At 42.2% G+C, this 22,880-nt stretch overlaps 1 protein-coding gene and 1 long non-coding RNA gene across 2 annotated transcripts in view; one reads left to right on the top strand and one right to left on the bottom strand.

The window, feature by feature from the left end:
* The window catches only part of LOC132407471 (protein Niban 2-like), a 248,893-nt gene extending 240,651 nt beyond the window's left edge, over positions 1–8,242 (bottom strand). The window contains exon 1 of the mRNA XM_059994058.1: positions 8,085–8,242. Within this exon, the coding sequence (XP_059850041.1) occupies positions 8,085–8,139 (55 nt within the window). The 5' untranslated portion in view covers positions 8,140–8,242. The remainder of the gene's footprint in view (positions 1–8,084) is intronic.
* A 428-nt stretch (positions 8,243–8,670) lies between these two features.
* Positions 8,671–20,741, top strand: LOC132407473 (uncharacterized). The gene is made up of 3 exons (XR_009516487.1): positions 8,671–9,044; positions 17,723–17,863; positions 20,295–20,741. It is a non-coding gene; the product is annotated as an uncharacterized LOC132407473 (long non-coding RNA).
* The last annotated feature ends 2,139 nt before the right edge of the window (positions 20,742–22,880 follow it).

The raw sequence follows: 22,880 nt of genomic DNA, 5'->3' as shown, positions 1-22,880 counted from the left end.
CTGATCCAAACTGACCAGACAAGTATTCCCTGTCCTGCACGCAGGCGATAGTGTCCCTCAGCAGCTCAAGGCTTTCAAAGACCTTCCTGCCAGTGCGTTTGGTCAGGGTGGATCACCTGTCCCAGAATCAAGGATCCTGTTGGCAATGGTCTTAGACAGGATCTCAGTCCACACTCAAGAGTAAAATGGGTCTCCAATTCTTGACGCCATCCTCCTCCTTCTTGTAAATAAAGGTAATGATGCCTTTCCTTATGGTGAACAGCTAGAACCATAGCACTGTACACTTCCAGCAGGTCTGGACCCATCCACTCTGCAGAGGCGAGAACTTAGCCAGTAAGCTATTGCTTCCCGGAGTTTTATTCGAATTAAAGGAACAGATGGAGCCAGACAGGTCCTCCTAGGTCAGAGGCTGTTTCAAGCTCTCCTGCTTGCTGTTGTTCAACACCTGCATGATAGACAGTACGTTCTGATGTCTGTGGCCTTTCTATCAAAAAAAACTGGCATAGAAGGACCTATAGACCATGAATATGTCCATTTGTGAGGATGCTACTGAGCCATCTTCTCTCTTAACGCTGCAGATCACAGAGCCCCTCTGTAAACTTTTTATAAGAAATGTGAAAAAAACTCATCCTGTTCCATGGTGTGTACCCTAGATCAGATGATGATCTCAGAGGATTCAGCAGTGAAGTACTAGGTTTGCCAGCTTTTCATCTCTCATAACTCCTCCCTCACATCCACCCTCTGCAATTGCAATAAGAGCAGTTGCTATAACAGTCTGGAGTTTACAGTTCCCTCTGACCTTGTCTTAGTTTTCTGAACCCCTTTGTGCATAAAGAACCTCTTGATGCTTTCCTTGGTTACTTCCCACCAATGAACAAGGCAATTAAAGAAGGGTTTCAATGTTCTCCAACTGGTGTACTCCCTCTCTAGTTCCTTAACTCAAGTGGTCAGAGAAGAATGCCAGCATGACATCAGTGGATCTGACCGTTAAAGGCTCAGACAGGAAGAGGAATTTGATCTGGGAGCGGGTGAGCTGTCGGATCATGATCAGGTGGACCGGCTATGCTCTGCTTGCAGGGGTACTGAAACTGTTGAGCAGCTTCTTGTTTTTTTTAAACACTGACCTTATAAAAGTGAGAAAACATTTAAAGGCATAGATAGAACCTATCTCCAAGGGCAGGATAGTCTCGAACTAGAGGACACATTTATGATGAGGGGAAAAATTTAAAGAAGGTCTGAGGGATATGTTTTACCCACATAGGTGGTGGTTATATTGCCGTAAGGGTGGTAAAGGCAGAAGCAATTACAACATTTAAAAGGCTTCTGGACAGATAGTTGGAAAGACATGGTGATATGCAGGCCTAACGCAGTCAAATGAGATTAGGGATAGGGATGGGATTGGGGTTGTATGGTGGGCCAAACAGGGCCATTTCTGTGCTATGATACTAGGATTCTTGCAGGAATTCACAAGATGCAAACACTGTAAAATAAAATTTACCAACGACTACATTCTCTGGTTCATTGATTACTTCTTTTTCTTTTGAAATGTAAACCTTGATGGACTTTAATATAAAGCTCAGCTCTAATACCCACCTTGTCTTAAAGTTGGGAATTTGGTTGCCTCCCTAAATAAGTCTCCTTTCACTGCTGAATGTCTCACATTGGTGCTGGTATTAATTTTCATGCTGTTGCTACCTTCTCCATGTGATTATCTGATTCACTATTGTACACATGTGCCTATCTCTTGGGGGGGGGGGGGAAGCATGGTGAACAAAATGAAGATAAAGGTCCCATAACAAACTAGTAACAAAAATGTTTGCTCACCATAATAAGATAGAAAAATGGGTACCGACCAACAGCAAAAGTTGTTTCCATCTTAATTTTAAACCAACTAAATTTGGGTAACCACTGTCCAAAAAATTCACAATTGTGGTAAAATTCAGTATTCATTTTTAGCTATTCCTAAACTTCACACCGCATCTAATCCAATTTAAGTCTTGTCAGATCTTTCCAGGCTAGCAAATTCAATACATTATAACAGAATTAATAAAAAAAAACAAAGTTATGCAGATAAATACAACTTGGAATCTGACATTTTGAATTAAAATCTAACTTCCAGTGAGCAATCTCAGCTTGGTCACAGAAAACTTAGCTGGCAGGTTTCATGACTGCCAATATAACTGAGAAATACCAGAAACCATGAAGTATCTTGAGTCTCAGCCATCTGAATCAAATAAAAAGGGCATCACTACATTGTCTTTGCCTACTTATGATCCAGGAAATAGCTTCAAATTGCACGATATCAAGAATTCATAGCCATCACAATGGAAATGAAAGCTTCTTGCCTCCTTCAATTCTTCCAACTAAACTGCAGCTCGAGAACAGGTAAAAAACGGTATAAAGTTCACTAGAATATTACATTCAGCATTGCTAATTGCCAGTAAGCCATAATACATTTGAATAAATTAGAATTTCAGTTTTTGACATTTGACTAATTTTATTGCATAACATACATGAAGGGACAACTTGTAAACTGTTTGGAAACAAACTTGCAGCTAAAGAGTATCCTAAAAATTTCGGTCAAGAGTGAATTAATTCAAGTGTAACTAAAGGATTCCAATCTGCTGACTATGTTCTGAATTAATAAATACATCTGCACACTCTGTTGGAGCTTTTCTTGTACGGTCAGGATAGAGCAAGGATGAAGGGAAGGGTTGTGGATGGAGGGACAGAGGGGCATAGGCTCAGAGTAAAACAGATGGGGAATGGAGGGGAGTGGGTGGGGAGAGGGCATAAGGTAGGAATGCAGATAGGAACAGTGGGGGTGTAGATGGAGAGGGGGGAGATGGGGTGGGAGAGGTGGTGAGCAGTGGGGGTGTGGGTGGAGAGAGGAAGGCAATGGGAAAGCAGTTGGGGAACAGTGGGGATGTGAGTAGAGAAAGAGGCAGGCAGGTGGGAAAGCAGGAGGGAAACAGTCCTTTCCATAGCTGGTCAATCAGAACTGCATGCAATGCTTTAAGGGTGGTATCACCAATGACCTATACAGTGTAACATGATGGGCTAGCTCCTGTAGTTACGGGTGAGCAATAAAAGCAAGTATGCCAAATGCCTTAACCACTCTGTCAGCATCACCACATTCAGGGAACTGTATATCTTTACACTCGGGCTCTCTGTTCTACAAAAAACTCCAGGGCCTTGTCATTAACTGTATAAATTCCCCCTAAGTTTAACTTAGCTACTTCTTGCTTGTGTCGGAGTTAAGTTCCATCAGCTCAATTCCTCCATTAATCTGGAACCCACTGCACCTTATATCAAACTCTTCACTGTTCACTTACCACCAATGTTGCTGACATCCAAAGTCTTAATAACCAACAACATTCTCATCAAAGTGGTTCCACAACAGAGAGTGCAGATGCTGCTGGAGTAACACACAAAATACTGGCAGATATCATGAGGTCAGGCAGCATTAATGGAGAGAAATGAACCATTGACATTTTAGGCTGAGAGAAACCACAGGTGATCTAGCACCAAACCTTGCAACACACTAATGGTCACAGGCCTCCAATCTGTAAATAACCTTCTGCCACCACCCTCTTACTCCTTCCCCCAAGGCAATTTTGTATCCAATTAACTAGCTCAACCTGGAGAATCCTATTATCTAGCCATCTGGATTAGTATTCCATGTGGGTTCTTGCCAAAGATTGCTGCGCCAGCTGGGATCTCTTGGTAGACAACCATTTCCATTCCAACTTCACATTCCCCCAAACTCTGCCACTACCAGGTCATGTTCAAATGAAAGTTAGAGATATGACACCTGGGTAGTCTCCAAACTAGCTGAGTGAACATCGATGCATTCCCATCTACAGTAATTAAATGCTTTGGGAGGATGGTCATGGCTAGAATCAACTCCTGCCCCAGCAAGGACCTGGACTCACTACAATTTGCCTGTTGCCAAAATAGGTCTATGGCAGACGCAATCTCAATGGCTCTAGTTCACCTGCACAATACAAACACCTATGTCAGGATGCTGTTCAGTGATTATAGCTCAGCATTTAACACCATCACTCCCACAGTCCTGATCAATAAACTACAGAAAATAGGTCTCTGTACCTCCCTCTGCAATTGGATCCTCAACTTCCTAATCAGAAGACCAAAATCTGTGCAGATTAGAGATAATATCTTCTCAACACTGGCTCACTTCTGGTGCTGTGTGCTTAGCCCACTCTTCTACTCCTTTGATACCTTTAACTGTGTGACTAGCTATTGCTCAAATGCCATATATAAACTTGCTGATGATACAACTATCGTTGATAGAATCTCACATGGAGTTGAGAGGGCGTACAGGAGCAACATATGCTAGCTGGTTGAGTGGTGTCACAGCAACAACCTTCTACTCAATATCAGTAAGACCAAAAACCTGATTATAGACTTAAGGGAGGGTAAGTCAAGGGAAAACAAACCAACACTCAGAGGGATCAAGTGGAGAGAAGGAACAATTTCAAGTTCATGGATGTCAAGATCTCTGAGAAGCTAACCTTGTCCCAACATACAGATGCAGCTATAAAGAAGGCAAGTCAGTGGCTATATTTCATTAAGAGTTTGAGAAGATTTGGTTTGTTACCTAAAACACTTGCAAAGTTCTACAGATGGGCCTGACAATAGTCTCCTATCATGATTGCTTGCCTCCCCTTTGCCCTACCCAGCTTTATAGCAGAGCAAGTCATCGTTCCACCAACCTGCCTGGTGCTGCTATTTTCCCCAAAGAGTATCCCATCTGGTGCTCCACCCCCTTTTTCTTCCATGGCCTTCTGTCTCTTTCTCCAATTTACTTCCCAGCTCTTTACTTCATCCCTCCCACTTCAGGTTTCACCTATTTCCTTGTATTTCTCTTTCCCCCCCACCTTTTAAATCTACTCCTAAGTTTTTTTTCTCCAGTCCTGCTGAACGTTAACTGTACTCTTTTCCTAGATGCTACCTGGCCTGCTGAGTTACTCCAGCATTTTGTGTGCTGCTCCAATCTGGTATACTTACTTGAGAGTAGATTAGGCATAGAAGTGTCCTGCACTACCAGCCTGCCTCTCCTGACAATCAGCCATCTACCAGATTGAACGTTTAGTGTGATCGCTTCCCTGAGACGACTATTTATAATGCTCCTTCTGCCACCTGTATATTCCACAGCAAGTCTAACTGACGCTTCAAAGGATTGATCTGGTTTGAGGAAAGCTCTATCTTCAATGGTTAATGAATACTCAGGACAGATGCTAAGAAGCATGATAGTGGAGGCTTTCTCTAGGTGTAATGGAAAATAATATTTTAGTGATACTAATACATTCAAAAATTGCAAATAAAACCTTCCAAAAATTAGGAATGAACAAGAATACAGCAATTATTGATAATAATCAGTTCAAGTTCAAATTTATTTTCATGGGCATACATATCCAGGGTATAAATACTATGAAAATTATCTTTTTGTAACAACAGTACAGCCCATTACAAATGACAAAGATAATTTCATAAACTTAAAATGTTATAAACAAATCATATAATAGGACCAAAAAAACATGAACACTACTGTATTAGTACAAGTTGGGGAAATATAGTCTGAGGTAGAATTAGGGTTTTTAAGGCTAGTTAGAGAACTTGATGGTAGTAGGGAAAAAACTGTTGTCAAACATTGAGGTGTTGAATTTCAGGCACCTGAAACTCCAGCCTGACATTCGCAATGAGATAAGGGAATGACTTAGACAATGGGTGCCCTTAATGATAGATGCTGCCTAAATGAGACATGTCCTTGATGGTAGGAAAAGCTGGAGCTGTGATGGGACTGGCCAAGTCTGCCCATCCCTGTAACCTCATATTCTTGTGAGTTAAGAGTTGCTACACCATGCTTTGTTGCAACCAGTCAGAATGCACTCAGCAGTATTTGAAGAGGTTTATCTCAAGTCTTCAATGGCATGCAAAAATCTTCTTAAACTTCTAAGAAAATGGAGCTGCTGGTTGTGTTTAGGTACTGTAGCCAGAATGGGTACTGTAAAATGTTGACACCCAGTAGGGTGAAGCTGTTCACTCCTTCCACCACAAACCCTTAAATGAGTACTAGTGCTAGCTCACCTAACTTCCCCTTTCTAAAGTCCAGAACCGTCTCCCTGATTTTGCAGACAAATGCAAGATTGTTGTAGCACCATTCAACCAGATGAACTATCTCACTCCCATAAGCCTCCTCAGCACCAGTGATTTTGCCAATATCACTGGTGTGGCAATCAAAGTTTTAGATAGTGCCGAAGCTATGCCTAGCCACACATTTGTAGGCAGAGAAGGAGAGTAGAGGGCTAAATATGCAGCTTTGAGGTGCATACATGTTGATGGTCATTGAGGAGGAGATGGTTTTCAATCCATTGTGATTGTGGTCTCCCAGTAAACAAGTTGGGGGATACAAATGCAAAGAGATACACAGTAATCCAGGTCTCAAGAGGTTGATAATAAGTTTCTAGGGGATAATGTTTTAAACAACAGTCTGTAGTCAATGAACCCAGCCTGACATACCTATTCCAGTTGTTCAGGTAGTCCAGAACAGAGTGGAGAGCCAGTGAGATGGCACCTGCTGCAGACATTTGCTATTGCAACAACTGGCAAATTGAAGTGGGTCCGGGTCCTTGATGAGGGGAGTTAATTCAAACAATAACCAACCTTTCAAGTCCCTTAATTACAATACTAACAGATGCCAATTATTGAGGCTGATCACCATGCTCTTCTTGAGCACCAGATTGATGCCACCTCAGACCACAGAACCAGGAAGTTGAAGGCGTCCCTTGAAAGATGTTCTGATATCAGATCAGAGTCATCAGGTACTATGGGGCCTCAAGACACCAGGTGTGTCATTATTCTCCCTTTCAAAGTATGCATAAAAGGCATTATCGAACTTGCTATTTGTTCTTGCCTGGCATACAAGTCCTGGCACTGCTTTCCAGCACCTATCTGTTTTTCCAGCTTTGTCTGGCATTGCCACTTCGTTCTTGCAATAGCGTTCTGGATGCTGAACCTGGACTTCAGATTTCAAGAGTAGAGGTTTACACAAACACCTGTCATTCCCAAGTCTTGTAATATTCCACAGGATGTGTATTTGAGACTTCGGAATAAATTCTGTTATGGCACATTTTGTAACCTACAAGATGGGGGAGAACCTGATGCACACAATAGGATACTGCTTTTTCCTTATGCATACTTTAAAATGGAAACTACTGGGAAACATTGACTACAGTCTCATAGGTCAGGACTGTTCTAATTTCAGACCCTAATTTGTGGTCAGTTAGTCATTCTCAGATGCATACTGGTGACTCAGGCTAGTTGGCAGAGAGAGCAGAGGCTGACTGAGATCAGCAACTTCAACATTTCAACCAATTTGTAGAGAACTACAGCAAGAAAAATTGGAAATATTGAACGCACTATCACAACTCCAGTACCTCACTTTACCTCAAAGATATGCATGCCTTCAAGACTTGATTCATCTCTTTCATTTTAAACTGATCTTAAACATTTCAACAACACACCTAATTCTACATTATTTCTTACATTGTTCTAAGCCTTCCTGCAAATCATTGTGTACAACTTTTTTAAAGTAAAAGCCATCTGGTACTCCTAGTGCTGCTAGGGAATATCTTAGAATCGCTGTCATGTCTACCATACTGACACTACACACATAACTTGCACAAGGAAACAACTGCCCCCTTGCTACAAGTACCAATCCAACTGCAACCAACTTGACATCAGTTAATACCCGAGTAAGCAGTCTGAGATGCATCATGGCAGGTAGGAAAATATGGGGACGGAGTTGTAGGAAAGAGAGAAAGGGTTGGTAGCGGGGTGAGCGGGATAGTTGGTACGGGTAGTAGTGGGAGGAGAGTTGGGACGAGTATGGAGAAAAGAAAGGCAGGTGAGTGGAGAGAGGTAAAGTTGGTACGGGCGGTGGAAGAAAAAGGGAGCGTTGAGACGGGTGTGGAGGGAGCGGAAGAGTTGAGACGGGTGTGCGGGATTGGGATAGGAGGAAGAGTTTTCGGAGTAGAGAACGGGTTGTTGCCGCTTGATACCTGAGATGAAAAGTCGCCGGTTTTCATCCAGGTGAGTAGATATCACATCACCCATGGCCGAAGCTGGGAGAGCCGCTTAAACGCCTCACTCCTGCACAGTCAGATCGACTCGCCGTTCTGCTTCGGACTGTGTTGCCCCGCCCTCGCATTCTCGCCCCACCCGCGCGCGCACATCCTGCTCGCACTCTTGCCTCGCGCGCGCACACTCACACTCACACGAACATCCTCCTCGCATTCCCGCCCCGTCCGCGCGCGCACACATCCTCCTCGCATTCCCGCCCCGTCCGCGCGCGCACACATCCTCCTCGCATTCCCGCCCCGCCCGCGCGCGCACACATCCTCCTCGCATTCCCGCCCCGTCCGCGCGCGCACACATCCTCCTCGCATTCCCGCCCCGTCCGCGCGCGCACACATCCTCCTCGCATTCCCGCCCCGTCCGCGCGCGCGCACACATCCTCCTCGCATTCCCGCCCCGCCCGCGCGCCATCCCTCTCGCCTCGAGCTTTGGCGGGGGGGGGGGGAGAGATGGAGTTCGGCCCTAAGCCACGCATGCGCCCTGCGCTGCACATTCCAGGTCGCGGCCAGCCCGGAGTGAGGACGACGGCTAAATGAACCGCATCGGTTCTGAGATTAATGAGGGAGCGCCACGCAGTGGGAGGAGAGGGACCATTCGGCCTATCGTGACAGTACTGTATGATTTTCCCTTAGCGCCGTTACCCCTATCCCTTCATTGATTTAACTTTCTGAACAAAGTCTTTTTAAGCTGCCTTGAATATGTTCAGGTACAGAATTCCAAAGAACCATTATCCACTGAATGAAGGCACTTAGACAAGTAATTCTTTAGATAGAGTAAAATCCGATTTCACTCTTCTAATCTCTAACGCTGACTCAAGATTACTCAATAACTTCTGTTTTTGTTTTAACATGAATTGAAGACGCTGAAGTCCTGATCCTGTTTAGGTGAGCTGTTGAGTGAACAATGCAATCTTTAAAGAAGTGCACCCAATGGTTGAATTATTGTTGGCATTCCTGCTAAACTATACATCTGTAGCAATGTGGGTATAATATCATGATAGACCTGGAAATCAAATATTTTGCGGTTCAACACATTGTTGGGATAATGTCAACAGAATAAAATGGAGGAGTAGAACATAAAAATTCTCATTGACAAGAAATCCTTGACAATGAAATTCTTTTGTACATGTTACAGTAGAAACATTTTTTTTGCACTGTTTGGATGCTATTTAATATTACAATGCTTAATTCAGTTTTGTTTAGATGTTACACAACATTTCTAATGAAGCAATTGAGCTTAAAGGGAGGCAGAGATTGGGGCGGAGAACGACTTATGGTATGTGGGAGTTTGTAACCAAGGAGTGGGAAGGGATCTTAGGAATGAACAACCTGGTGAGTGAGAAGAGAACATGGGAAGCATGACTGCTCCAAGGATAGGAAAAGGAGCATGATAACCTGGGTAATGGGAAGCCCATAAGACATAGAATTTGTCTGACTGAGTCTGTTCCGCTACATTCAGTCATGGCTAATTTATTTTCCCTCTGAACCTCATTCTCCTTTCTACTTCAAGTAACCTTTGACACCCTTACTAATAAAGAACCTACAAACTTACGCTTTAAATATACCTAATGACTTTACAGCTGTCTGGCAATGAATTCCACCCTCTGGCTAAAGAAATTCCTCTTCATCTCTGTTTGAAAGGGATAGCCTCCTACTCTGAGGCTGTGTTCTCTGGTCTGATACTCTCCCATTATTGGAGACATCATGTCCAGTGTATCTAGGCCTTTCAATATTCAATATGTTTTAATGAGAGACCATTTCATTCTTCTAAACTCCAATGAGTACAGGTCCAGAGCCATCAAATACTCCTCTTATGTTAACCCATTCATTCATGGGATTATTCTTGTGAACCTCCTCTGGACTTTCTCCATGCCAGCACATCCTTTTCAGATATGGGGCCCAAGGCAGTGCATGGACTGGGTCCCAGGTGAGTGAGAAGTGCAGGAGTTGGGTTTCAGTGAGGGCAAAGAGAACACAGGATATGGCTTCAGTGAAGAAGATGTCTGTTCGCGAATGAGCCATCAGGTTTACAAGTAGATGATGGATGTAAGGAAGGACAAGCCAATGGTTGCATACAAGTACAGAGAAAGCAAAGAGTTAAATTGTATCACAGATAAAATTCAAAAGGGCAAAGAATACAGGACTGAAGGTGCTGTATTTGAATGCATCTAGCATTCAGAATAAGGTGGATGAACTCATGGCACAATAAGAGATTGGTTATTATGATGTGGGCGTCACTGAGACATGGCTAAAAGAAGACCATATTTGGGAGCTTCACATCAAAGGATATACTTTGTATCAAAAGGACAGGCAGGAAGCTACAGGTGTGGTATGGCTCTGTTGGTAAGAGATTGAATTACATCTTTTGAAAGAGATGACATAGCATCAGAGAATGTTGAATCTTTGCAGGTGAGTTAAGAAATTGTAAGAGTACAAAAACCATTTGGGAATCATATAGGCCTCCGAATAGTAGACAAGATGTAGGGTCGAGATTGCAAAGGGAGCTGGAAAAGGCATGTAATAAGGGTAATGACACAGTTGTAATTGGGACTTCAATATGCAAGGGGATTGGGAAAATCAGGTTGATGTAAGATTGCAAGAGATGCAACTTGTTGAATGCCTATAAGATGGCTTTTAAGAGCAGCTTGTGCTTGAGCCAATTCAGGGAAAGGCTGTTTTAGATTGGGTGTTCAGTAATAACCTAGATCTTATTACAGAGTTTGACATAAAGGAACCTTTAGGAGGTAGTGATCATAATTTGATTGAATTCATACTGCAGTTTGAGAGGGAGAAGCATAACTTATGTGTATCAGTATCGTAATGAAATAAAGGGAATTACAAAGGCATGAGAGAGGAAATTGCCCAGGTGGATTGGAGGAGGATAATTGCGGGGATGACGGCAGAGCAGAGATGGCTGAGATTTCTGGATACAGTGAGGCATGGGATGGATATGTTCCACAGAGGAAGAAGTTCTGAAATGGCAGGTGTAGGCAACCGTGGCTGACAAAGGAGGTTAAGGACTGTATAAAAGCCAAGGAAAGGGCATAGAAGTTAGCAAAAGTGAATGGGAAGTTGAGTGATTGGGAAGCTTTTAAAATACAACAAAAGGCAACTGAAAAAAGCTATAAGAAGGGAAAAGATGAAATATGAGGGCTGCTAGCCAACAACATAAAGCAGGATACCAAAAGTTTTTTCAGTAATATGAGAGTGAAATGGAAGTGAGAATTGATATTGGACCACTGGAAAATGATGCTGGTGAGGTAGTAATGGAAGGCAAAGAAATGGCAGATGAACCTAATGGGTATTTTGCATTTGTCTTCATTGTGGAAGATGCTAGCAGTGTGCCGGAGATCTGTGAGTGCCAGGGAGTAGGAGTTAATGCCTTTGCTATTACAAAGGGAAAAGTGCGAGACCAACTCAAAGGTCTTCTGGTGGTAAGTCACTGGACCAGATGGACTACACTCCAGAGTCATCCTGAGAGAGGTTGCTGAAGAGATAACAGATGCATTGGCCATGATCTTTCAAGAATCACTTGATTCTGTCATGATTCTGGAGAAATGGAAAATTGCAATTGTCACTCCACTCTTTAAGAAGGAAGGAAGACAAATAAAAAGGAAATTATAGACCTAACTTCAGTGGCTCGGAAAGTGTTGGAGTTTTGGGGTACTTGGAGATTAATGATAGAATAAGTCAAAGTCAGCATTGTTTCTGTAAAGGGAAATGGTTCCTGACAAATATGATAAGGGTTCTTTGAGGAAGTAATGAGGTGGGTGGACAAAGAAGAGGCAGTAGATGTCACTCACTTGGATTTTCAGAAGTCATTTGATAAAGTGCCGCACATGAGGCTGCTTAGCAAGATAAAATCCTATGGTGTTACAGAAAATATACTGGCATGGATAGTGGCATAGCTGACAGGCAGGAGGCAGCAACAGTGAATAAAAGGAGCCTTTCTGGTTGACTGCCAGTGATTCAGGGTGTTCCTCAGGGGTCAGTACTGGGACTGCTACTTTTCACATTGTTTGTCAATGATTTGGATAATGGAATTGATGGCTTTGTGGCAAAGTTTGCGGATGATACAAAGGTAAGTAGAGGGGACTTAGACAAATTGGAAGAATTGGCAAAAAAGTGCCAGATGGAATACATTGTTGGGAAATGTATGACAACACATTTTGACAAAGGGAACAATAGTGGAGACTAATATCTAAATGGGGAGAAGGTTCAAACATGAGAGGTGCAGAGGGACTTAGGAGTCCTTGTGCAAAACTCCCAGAAAGTTAATTTACAGTTTGAGTCTGTGGTAAAGAAGGCTAATACAATGTTGGCATTTATTTCAAGGGGGTAATGCTGAGCCTTTATAACACACTAGTCAGCCCACACATGGAGCATTGTCAACAGTTTTTGGCCCCATATCTCAGAAAAGATGTGTTGTCATTGGAGAGCGTCCAGAGGAGGTTCTTGAGGGTGATTCCAGGAGTGAAGGGGTTAACATATGAGAAACATTTGGCAGCTTTGGAACTGTACTCAGTGGAATTTAGAAAATTGCAGGGGGATCTGATTGGAACCTACTGAATGTTGAAAGGACTAGGTAGGGTGGATGTGGAGAGGACGTTTCCTATGGTGGGGGTATCTGGAACTAGAGGGCACAGCCTCAAAATTAAGCAGCAACCCTCAATTTGTTTTAGAACAGAGGTAAGGAGCAAGTAGTGAATGTGTGGAATGCTCTGCCACAGAATGCAGTGGAGGCCAAGTCTGTGGGTATATTTAAGGCAGAAGTTGATCATTTCCTGATTGGTCAGGGCATCAAAGGATATGGTGAGAAGGCAGGTGTATGGGGTTGAGTGGGATCTGGGATCAAGCATGATGAAATAGCGGAGCAGACTCAATGGGCTGAATGATCTAATTCTGCTCCTATGTCTTATTCTCTTATGGTCCTATGAACAAAGGATAACTCAATATTTAGCAGATTATCTGAGCTTTACTCTACTCTATAGTGTCTTGATGACTATGATGACAAAATGTCAACTGTTACTCTTTTCCACTGACGCTGCCTGGCCTGATTCTCTTCAACAGCTTCAATATTCTTCCACTGACTTGCCTACTAGGGATAATTTTCAGTGGCCAATTAAATGCAACCTCTGCACAGGATTGAACCAAGGTACCTGGCGCTGTAAGGCAAAATCTCTAGTAGTGTGCTTCCCAGCTCTAGAGATCACTATCAAAATAAGAGATTGTCCATTCAGGATAGGGATGAGAAAAGACTTTTTTGACAATAGTCAGCTCAATTACTGAACATGGGAAAAACTGATTATATTTTTGACATTAAGGAAGTAGTCGATAGGGCATCAGTTCAGAAAAGTGCTGAGGTGAAGATCAAGTATAACCTCATTAATGGAGTTGGCACAGTGGGGTCCAAATGACAAACTCCTGCTTTTGTTTCTTCTTGCATTTTTTTAATTTTTATGCTAAATTGAATCAGGATGGTTTTATTTTTTTGACAAAAAATTATGGTTTTCAAGGTTTATGTTTGACTTCAAATGGCACATAATATGAAATGGGAGAAAGGATTTTTAATTACATTTTTGGAGTAATTTTTTAAAAAGTTACCTTTCAGGTGCTTTTGAGAATAGGTCAGTTATTATTCATAATGCCACTGCCCCTGCGTGGCAATGCAGAGAAGCCTGCAGGGTTCATGTAGATTTATGCTGCTCTACACGGAGTCAAACTTGGAGATTTCTCCACAGATGTGTCACCAATTCTGGGATTTCCACGAGAGAAAAAGTCCTGGTGAGACTCCATGTTGTGGCAGAGGAATGATGTGATATCGCTAGAGGGTGCAAGGGAAATTCACCAGAGACTTCTCAGGATGAGAAGAGATTAGAGAGGCTAGACCCATTTTTCTCAGAACAGAACTGCAAGAAACTTTTCTCCTTATCAGAGATAAATAGCATTAGAGAACGTACAGTAGTTCAGAGTAAGTAATAAGAGTTTTTGTGGTGATTGAGGGGTTCTTTTCACCCAGAGCATAGTGAGCACCTGGAAAATACACTATCAGAGAAAGGAATGGAAATAGAGTTTTCAACAGCATTTAAGAAGTGTCGAGATGAGCACTTAAGTTGCATAGACACAGAAGGCTCTGGGCTGATAGATGTGATCAATAGATTTGGATGTGGTGGACCAAATGGCCCATTTCCATGCCATATGACTGAGGAATGGTTCCAATAAAGAAAGCAAGTTTAAATTTTTGTCATAAATTAGTAGAAATGTATACCACTGAATGGGGTCTTCAGTAGCTCCTTTCCAAGCCTATTTTGATGTTCATCTACACACTTGCCTGTAATATACCAATATCTCTCTCTACTCTATTCCTATTAAAATGGCTGATGAAATTCCTTTTAAATGATGTAATTGTATCTGTTTCTACTAGATCCACTGGCAGCTTGTGTATGCGTTCACCACCTCTGTGTGAAAAACTCACCCCTTGGAGCTCCTTTAAATTTCAGTACAATTCTTCATTCCAGGCAACATTCTGTGACTCTCTTTTGTACACTATTGCTACCACATCCTTCCAGTAGTGTGATCAAAACTATACACAATATATAGTGTGGTTTAACCAATATTTTGAACAACAGCAACTTGACATACTAGCTCTTTAAATCAATTCCTCAGTCTATGAAGACCAAAACTGTGTGGCCACTTTTCTCAGTATATCAATATTTCCAAGGTCCTTGCAGAAACTGACCACCCAAAATGTGCTACCTCACATCTATTTGGATTAAATTCCATCTGCCACAACTGCATCCAACTTTGCAACTGATCTGCATATACTGTAGCTGTATATTAAACAATCTCTTCCTTGTCTACAACTACACCCATTTGCATGCACTTACAAATTAACTAATCATATCCCCTCCATTCTCATCCAGGCCATTTCTACCCAAGAAACAAACAATTCTGTGCCAGTCTATATGGTACATGACTTGTTACAGATATCCAGTCAGAAAAACAGCCATCCACCATTATCCTCTGCCTCCTGTCACCCAGCTAATTTTCAACCATAGAATAGTACGTGAACAGATCCTTTGACACAACATTTCTGCACTGACCATGATAAATATCAATCTATTCCCATTTGTGTGCACATGGTCTCCATTTCTCTCTTCCCTGCCTGTTAACGTCTCTGAAACATGTCTATAGTATCTATTTCTACCACCTCCCTCAACAGTATGGCCTCACGAATCTCCTTTAAACTTTTCCCTTCTCACATTAAACCTATGCTCTCTGGTGTTTGACTTTTCCACCTTGGGGGAAAAGTCTCTGATTATCTAACCTATCTGTGCGTCTCATAATTTTATAAACTTGCATCAAGTTACTCCTCAACCTTTTTCAGTCCAAAGAAATCAATTCAAGTTTGCCTAATTTCTCCTTATAGTGAATATTCTCTAATATAGGCAACATCCTTCACATAGATGCAATCACAAGGAAAATGTGTCAGCATCTTTACTTTCTTAGGAGACTGAGGAAGTTCGGCTTATTGCCAAACACTCTAATAAACTTCTACAGATAATCTGTTGAAAGTGTTCTGATTGGTAGCATCATGGTGTGGTACAGCAATTTAAATGCACAGAAACATAAGAAGTTGCAGAAAATAGTGGAACCTGCGCAATACATCACGGGCACATCTCTCCCCACAATTGGTAGTATCTACAGGAGACACTGCCTCAAGAAGGCAACATCTATCATCAAAGATCCCCACCATCTGGACTGTGCCATCTTCTTGCGGCTACCATTGGGCAGAAGTCCCACACCACCAGGTTCAAGAACAGCCACTTCTCTTAAACCATTCAGTTTGAACCAATCGGCACACTCTAATCACTAAAGTTTAGCAACACTATGACCACTTTGAGCACTCTTCTGTCTTCTGACACCTCACCCCTGCTAAAGAGGATACAAAGATCTCTGAAAGCCCCAGCAATCTCTTTCCAGGGATACATTCCATCAGGACCTGAGTTATTGCCAGTTTAACAACATGTCTTCGACAACTTGTGCCTTCATCTCTGGACTAGACTACCTTTCCAAAAGCCTCATTAAATTCCATGTAGATACCATTTACCACTCTGTGCTCATGAATCTACTTAGTTACCTCCTTAAAAATTCAATCAAATTTGTACTTGAATTAAGTTCATTTAGATGTTTTTCAATGTTTCATTTTCATTCTTATTTTTGATAATTGATATTAGCTTTTAAGATTTTGAATGACAGAAAAATTCATAGTCATAGAGCACTACAGCACAGAAACAGGCTCTTCAGCCCATCTAGTCTGTGCTAGTCTGTTTTCTGCCTAATTCCAGTTACTTGCAATGAGACCATAGCCCTCCATATCTCTCTCATCCATGAACCTATTCAAACTCCTCTTAAATATTTTAATTAAGGTCACATCAATCCCTTCTGCTGGCAACTCATTCCACACTCATGCCATACTCTGAAGAACCTCCTCCTCAGATTTTCCCCTAAATATTTCACCTTTCACTGTAAGCCTATGACCTATAGTTCTGTTTTCACAATCCTCAGTGGAAAAAGCCTATCTATACCTTCTATCATTTTGTATATCTCTATAAGATCTCCCCTCATTCTTCTGCATTCTAGGGCATAAAGTCCCAACCTATTCAACCTTTCCATATAACTCAAGTCTTTCAAGCTTATTGATATCTTTCCTGTAGGTAGGTGACAAAAATTGCTTAATAAATAAGGATCAATGTTATTTACCATACACACTTACAAGCATTAGGAATTTATATTATTTAAAGCTGGTCACAATGTAGGAACAGTGCAAACAGAATAAGTGCCACAGTTGTCCCTACACCTCCTCCCTCATTCCCATTCAAGGCCCCAAACAGTGCATTTAGGTAAGGCAACATTTCACTTGCAATTTTGTTGGGGTCATCTACTATATCCTGTGTGGCCTCCTTTCTATCAGTGAGACCTGATGTAGATTCCGAGTCTGCTTTGCTAAGTATCCGTGCTCTGAATGCCAAGAAAAGCAGGATCTCCCTGCAGCCACCCATTACAATTCCACTTCCCATTCCCGTTCTGACTTGTCAGTCCATGGCCTCCTCTACTGTCATGATAAGGCCATGCTCAGGTTGAAGGATCAGCATCTTATATTCCATTTGCGTAGCCTTCAACCTGGTATGAACATTGATTCTCGAACTTCTAGCAATTGCCCCCCACGTCTCCTTCCTCATTCCCCATTCCTGTTTCTCTCTCTCATCTTATCTCTTCCATCACTTCCCTCTGGTGTTCCTCCCTTTTTCCTTTTTTCCATGGTCTTCTATCCTCTCCTATCAGATTCACATCACCTCCCCCCATCTCCAGCCGTTTATCTCTTTTACCAATCAACTTACCAGCTCTTTACTCCCCCCCCCCCCCCATCTCCTGGTTTCACCTATCACTTTCCACCTTGTACTTCTTCCTCCCCTTCCCCCACCTTATTACTCTGACTTCTTCCTTTTCTAGTTCTGAAGAAAGGTCTTGAATGAAAATGTCAACAGTTTACTCTTTTCCAGAGATGCTGTCTGGCCTGCTGAGTCCCTCCAGCATTTTGTGTGTGTTACAGTGTAAGAGTTCTCTACTCTGCATGAGAATGCCTTGGCCAGCATTAACAATTATGGATATGAAAGACTTACTGCTTATGAAGTCAGTCAGTGGTGAGTGATCATAGCCTCCCCATTGCCACATCATGTTTAGGCCCATCATAAATGATTTTGTTTTACTCAAAATTTCAGCATAACTGAGTAGAGAAGAGATATTTATTTATTTACCAAGACTACAAGTGTCTCCCAATATTACAAGTTTAAACTGTTTCCAAAAGGGTTCCAAGAATTTACTTTCTGGGTTTGCAGAATAGAGATGGAGAGTGAGAACCCTAGAGTGACTGTAATCAGTCATAGTATCCATAGCTCAGAACGTTGACTTAACACTCATCAAAGGCTCTGTCCCTGAGCTGCATCTGTGGTTAACGTACTTATGGAATGAGCTGGAACATTTTTTTATTGCTTGTTGTAATAACTTGCCTGCTAATTTGTGCACAGCACACAGTTCAAACAGTAATGTGGTAACTACCAATCATGTTATCCTCTACCAGCACAACGACTTAGAAACATACAACATAGAAGACTTACAGCATAATACAGGCCATTTGGCCCAGGAAGTTGTGCTGAACATGTCCTTACCTTAGAAATTACCTCGCGTTACCCATAGCCCTCTATATTTCTAAGCACCATGTACCTATCCAGGAGTCTCTTAAAAGACCCTATCATATCCACCTCCACCACTGTCGCCAGCAACCCATTGCATGCACACACCACATTCTGCATAAAAAAATAACCCCTGACATCTCCTGTGTACCTACTTTCAAGCACCTTAAAACTGTGCCCTCTCGTGCTAGTCATTTCAACCCTGGGAAAAAGCCTCTGACTATCAACACAATCAATGCTTCTCATCATCTTATACACCTCTATCAGGTCGCCTCTCATCCTCCGTCACTCTAAGGAGAAAAGGCCAAGTTCACTGAACCTATTCTCATAAAGCATGCCCCCCCCCAATCCAAGCAGCATCCTTGTAAATCTCCTCTGCACCCTTTCTATGGTTTCCACATCCTTCTTGTAGTGAGGCAACCAGAACTGAGCGCAATACTCCAAGTGGGGTCTGACCGGGGTCCTACATAGCTGCAACATTACCTCTCAGCTGCTAAACCAAATCCCACAATGAATGAAGGCCAATGCACCATATGCTTTCTTAAACACAGAGTCAACCTGCGCAGCAGATTTGAGTGTCCTATGAACTTGGACCCCAAGATCCCTCTGATCCTCCACACTGCCAACAGTCTTGCCATGAATACTATATTCTGCCATCATATATGATCTAACAAAGTGAACCACCTCACACTTATCTGGGTTGAACTCCATCTGCCACTTCTCAGCCCAGTTTTGCATTCTATCAATGTCCCACTGTAACCTCTGACAGCCCTCCACACTAACCACAACTCCTCCAACCTTTGTGTCATCAGCAAATTTACTATACCCATCCCTCCACTTCCTCATCCAGGTCATTTATAAAAATCACAAAAAGTAGGGGTCCCAGAACAGATCCCTGAGGCATACCACTGGTCACTGACCTCCATGCAGAATATGACCCATCTACAACCACTCTTTGCCTTCTGTGGCCAAGCCAATTCTGGATCCACAAAGCAATATCCCCTTGGACCCTTGCTTCCTTACTTACTCAATAAGCCATACATGGGGTACCTTATCAAATGCCTTGCTGAAATCCATATACATTACATCTACTACTCTACCTTCATCAATGTGTTTAGTCACATCCTCAAAAAATTCAATCAGGTCCATAAGGCACGACCTACCTTTGACAAAGCCAAACTGACTATTCTTAATCATATTATGCCTCTCCAAATGTTCATAAATCCTGCCTCTCAGGATCTTTCCCATCAACTTACCAACCACTGAAGTAAAACTCACTGGTTTATAATTTCCTGGGCAATTTCTACTCCCTTTTTTGAACAAGGGAACAACATCTGCAACCCGCCAATCCTCCAGAACCTCTCCCATCCCCGTTGATGATGCAAAGATCATCGCCAGAGGCTCAGCAACCTCCTCCCTTGCCTCCCAAAATAGCCTGGGGTACATCTCATCCGGTCCCAGAGACTTATCGATGCTTTCCAAAAGCTCCAGCACATCCTCTTTCTTAATATCTATATGCTCAAGCTTTTAAGTCCGCTGTAAGTCATCCCTACAATTGCCAAGATCCTTTCCCGTAGTGAATACTGAAGCAAAGTACTCATTAAGTACCTCTGCTATCTCGTCCAGTTCCATACACAGTTTTCCACTGTCACACTTCATTGGTCCTATTCTCTCATGTCTTATCCTCTTGCTCTTCACTTGAATTCATATAAAATGCTTAGTCAATGAAATGGGTTGTGAGGAGCTTTGTAAATGAGAGGAAGCATAATGAGTGGCAATAAAGTCTCATTAAACTTCAATGGTGCCTAAAGACGAATCCTTTGCTTGCATCGTTGGAAGCAGCTCTACTTTCATCTTTAATATCTCTATTTTTCCCTTTCAGGGTTCTTATGAAGACCCTGACCTTGAGTTACACGCTGACTACTGTTCTTTGTGGGAGTAGGACCTGCTCTTGGTGTTTCACGACTGGCCATTTTTCGGCAAGGTTTCGGCCTAAGAGCTCAGCTCGCCTTTGGAGGACTGAGATCTTGTCACTTTGGATTGTTGTGTCATGGGAGATGGAAGATCTAAGGCTATGTGTCCAGAGACCTGTGATCTTCAGGCACAGAGCTCAGAAAAAGCGATGTAATGGATTTTTAACATCACAAACCTTTCATTGTGATACGGAAACATCTCTTTCTCCCTTATTAGGGAGAGAGAGAGTCTGTGGTATGTCGAATACCAGGTGAACAAGTAGTCTTTGGAGTACTGCAAGCCTGTGTCTTTGTTGTTGCTTTGCTCACACTTGAGTGCTTAGTGGCAGGTGCCAATGCTTTTTTTTAGGTGGGGGAGGGGGATCATTGTTTGCTGCCACTTATGTGCAGGAGGGAGGGGAGTTGAGGGGGACTTCGAGGTTCTTACATTTAACTGTCATTCATTCTTTGGGGGCGCTCCTCTATTTTCATGGATGGTTATGAAGAAAAAGCATTTTAGGTTGTATATTGTATACATTTCTCTGACATTAAATGTATCTTTGAATATTTCTTATCAGAATATTTTTAATATTGACCCTTTCAGTCTTTTCCAAGGAATCATAGAATCATTGTGCAGGAGGTGCAGTCATTGCTGGTTCCTAGAGAAGCAAATCCTTAGACGCCAAAATTTTACTGATTATTTTTAAAACAAAGTGCCTATGTAGTTTAGTTTTGGAGGCACTGATTGATTCTATTCCTGCCATCCTTAATGGTAGTGAATTCCACTTAAATAGAGAATGTAGACATCTACAGCACATTACAGGCCCTTTGGCCCATAATATTGTGTTAAACATGTAACCTACTCTAGAAATTGCCTAGAATTTCCCTACCACAAACCCCTCTATTTTTTGAAGCTCCATGTACCTATCTAAGAGTCTCTCAGAAGGCCCAATTGTATCCACCTCCTCCACCGTCACTGGCAGTGCATTCCACGCACCCACTACTTACTGTGTGAAAAACTTACCTCTGACATCCCCACTGTACCTACTTCCAAGCATCTTAAAACTATGCTCCTTCATGTTAGCCATTTCAGCCCTGGGAAAAGTACTCTGGCTATCCACACGATCGATGCCTCTCATCATCTTACACACCTCAATCAAGTCACCTCTCATCCTCTATCGCTCCAAGTAGAAAGGCCGAGTTCACTCAACCTATTCTCATAAGGCATGCCCTCCAATCCAGGCAACATAGTTGTAAATCTCCTCTGCACTCTCTCTATAGTATCCACATCCTTCCTGCAGTGAGGTGACCAGAACAGAACACAGTACTCCAAGTGAGGTCTGAGCAAGGTTTTATATAGCTGTAACATTACTTCGCGGCTCTTGAACTCAATCCCATGGTTGATGAATGCCAACACACCATAGGCCTTCTTAACGACACTGTCAACCTGCACAGCAACTTTGAGTGTCCTATGGACACAGACCCCAAGATCTCACTGATGCTCCACATTGCCAAGAGTCTTACCATTAATATTATATTTTGCCTTCAAATTTGACCTTCTCTTTCAATATTTTTATTAATTTCTACATAGAAGAATACAGAGTACAAGAAGATATATAAGTCAAAAAAGGATAAATAATACCAAATACATTATATTTGAATCACATTTGCAATCTCATTAGCCTATATTCATGTAAATTAAATTGAATCATAATATTGAAATGTGATAATTTTATTATACAAAAAAAAGAATCTAAGCCCACTACCAAGATCGAAGCTATTTGGTAAAGAAAGAAAAAAGGAAAAAATCCTTATCATATAGTGAAATATGTTATTAGCCAACATCTGTACTTTAAGAGCAAATCAAAGGTTTTGAAAATAGTTCAGAAATGGTCCCCACTATGTTTGAAAGTCTTGACCAGATTCAGAAATTGAACAACAGATCTTCTCATAAGTTTAAGCATGACATAACGTCACTCAACATACCATAGGCCTTCTTAACAACACTGTCAGCCTGTGCAGCAACCTTGAATGTCCTATGGGCACTGACCCCAAGATCTCACTGATGCTGCACATTGCCAAGAGTCTTACCATTAATATTATATTCTGCCTTCAAATTTGACCTTCTAAAATGAATCACTTCACACTTCTCTGGGTTGAAGTCCATCTGCCACTTCTCAGCCCAGTTCTGCATCCTATCAATGTCCCGCTGTAACCTCTGACAACCTCCAGAATATCCACAACACCGCCAACTTTTGTGTCATCTGCAAATTTATTAACCACCCTTCTACTTCTTTATCCAGATAAATCCAGATTTATTAACCACCCTTCTACTTCTTTATCCAGATAGACCACAAAGAGCGGGGATCCCAGTACAGAGCCTTGCAGCACAACACTGGGCACTGATCTCCAATCAGAATACAAACCATCTACAGCCACACTTTGCCTTCTGTGGGCCAGTCAATTCTGAATCCACAAAGCAGGATCTCCTTGGATTCCACACCTCCTTACTTTCT

Source organism: Hypanus sabinus, chromosome 18 (assembly GCF_030144855.1).
Source record: "Hypanus sabinus isolate sHypSab1 chromosome 18, sHypSab1.hap1, whole genome shotgun sequence".
In the NCBI taxonomy this organism is placed as follows: Eukaryota; Metazoa; Chordata; class Chondrichthyes; order Myliobatiformes; family Dasyatidae; genus Hypanus; species Hypanus sabinus.
This window is presented reverse-complemented; position numbering and strand designations above follow the sequence as displayed.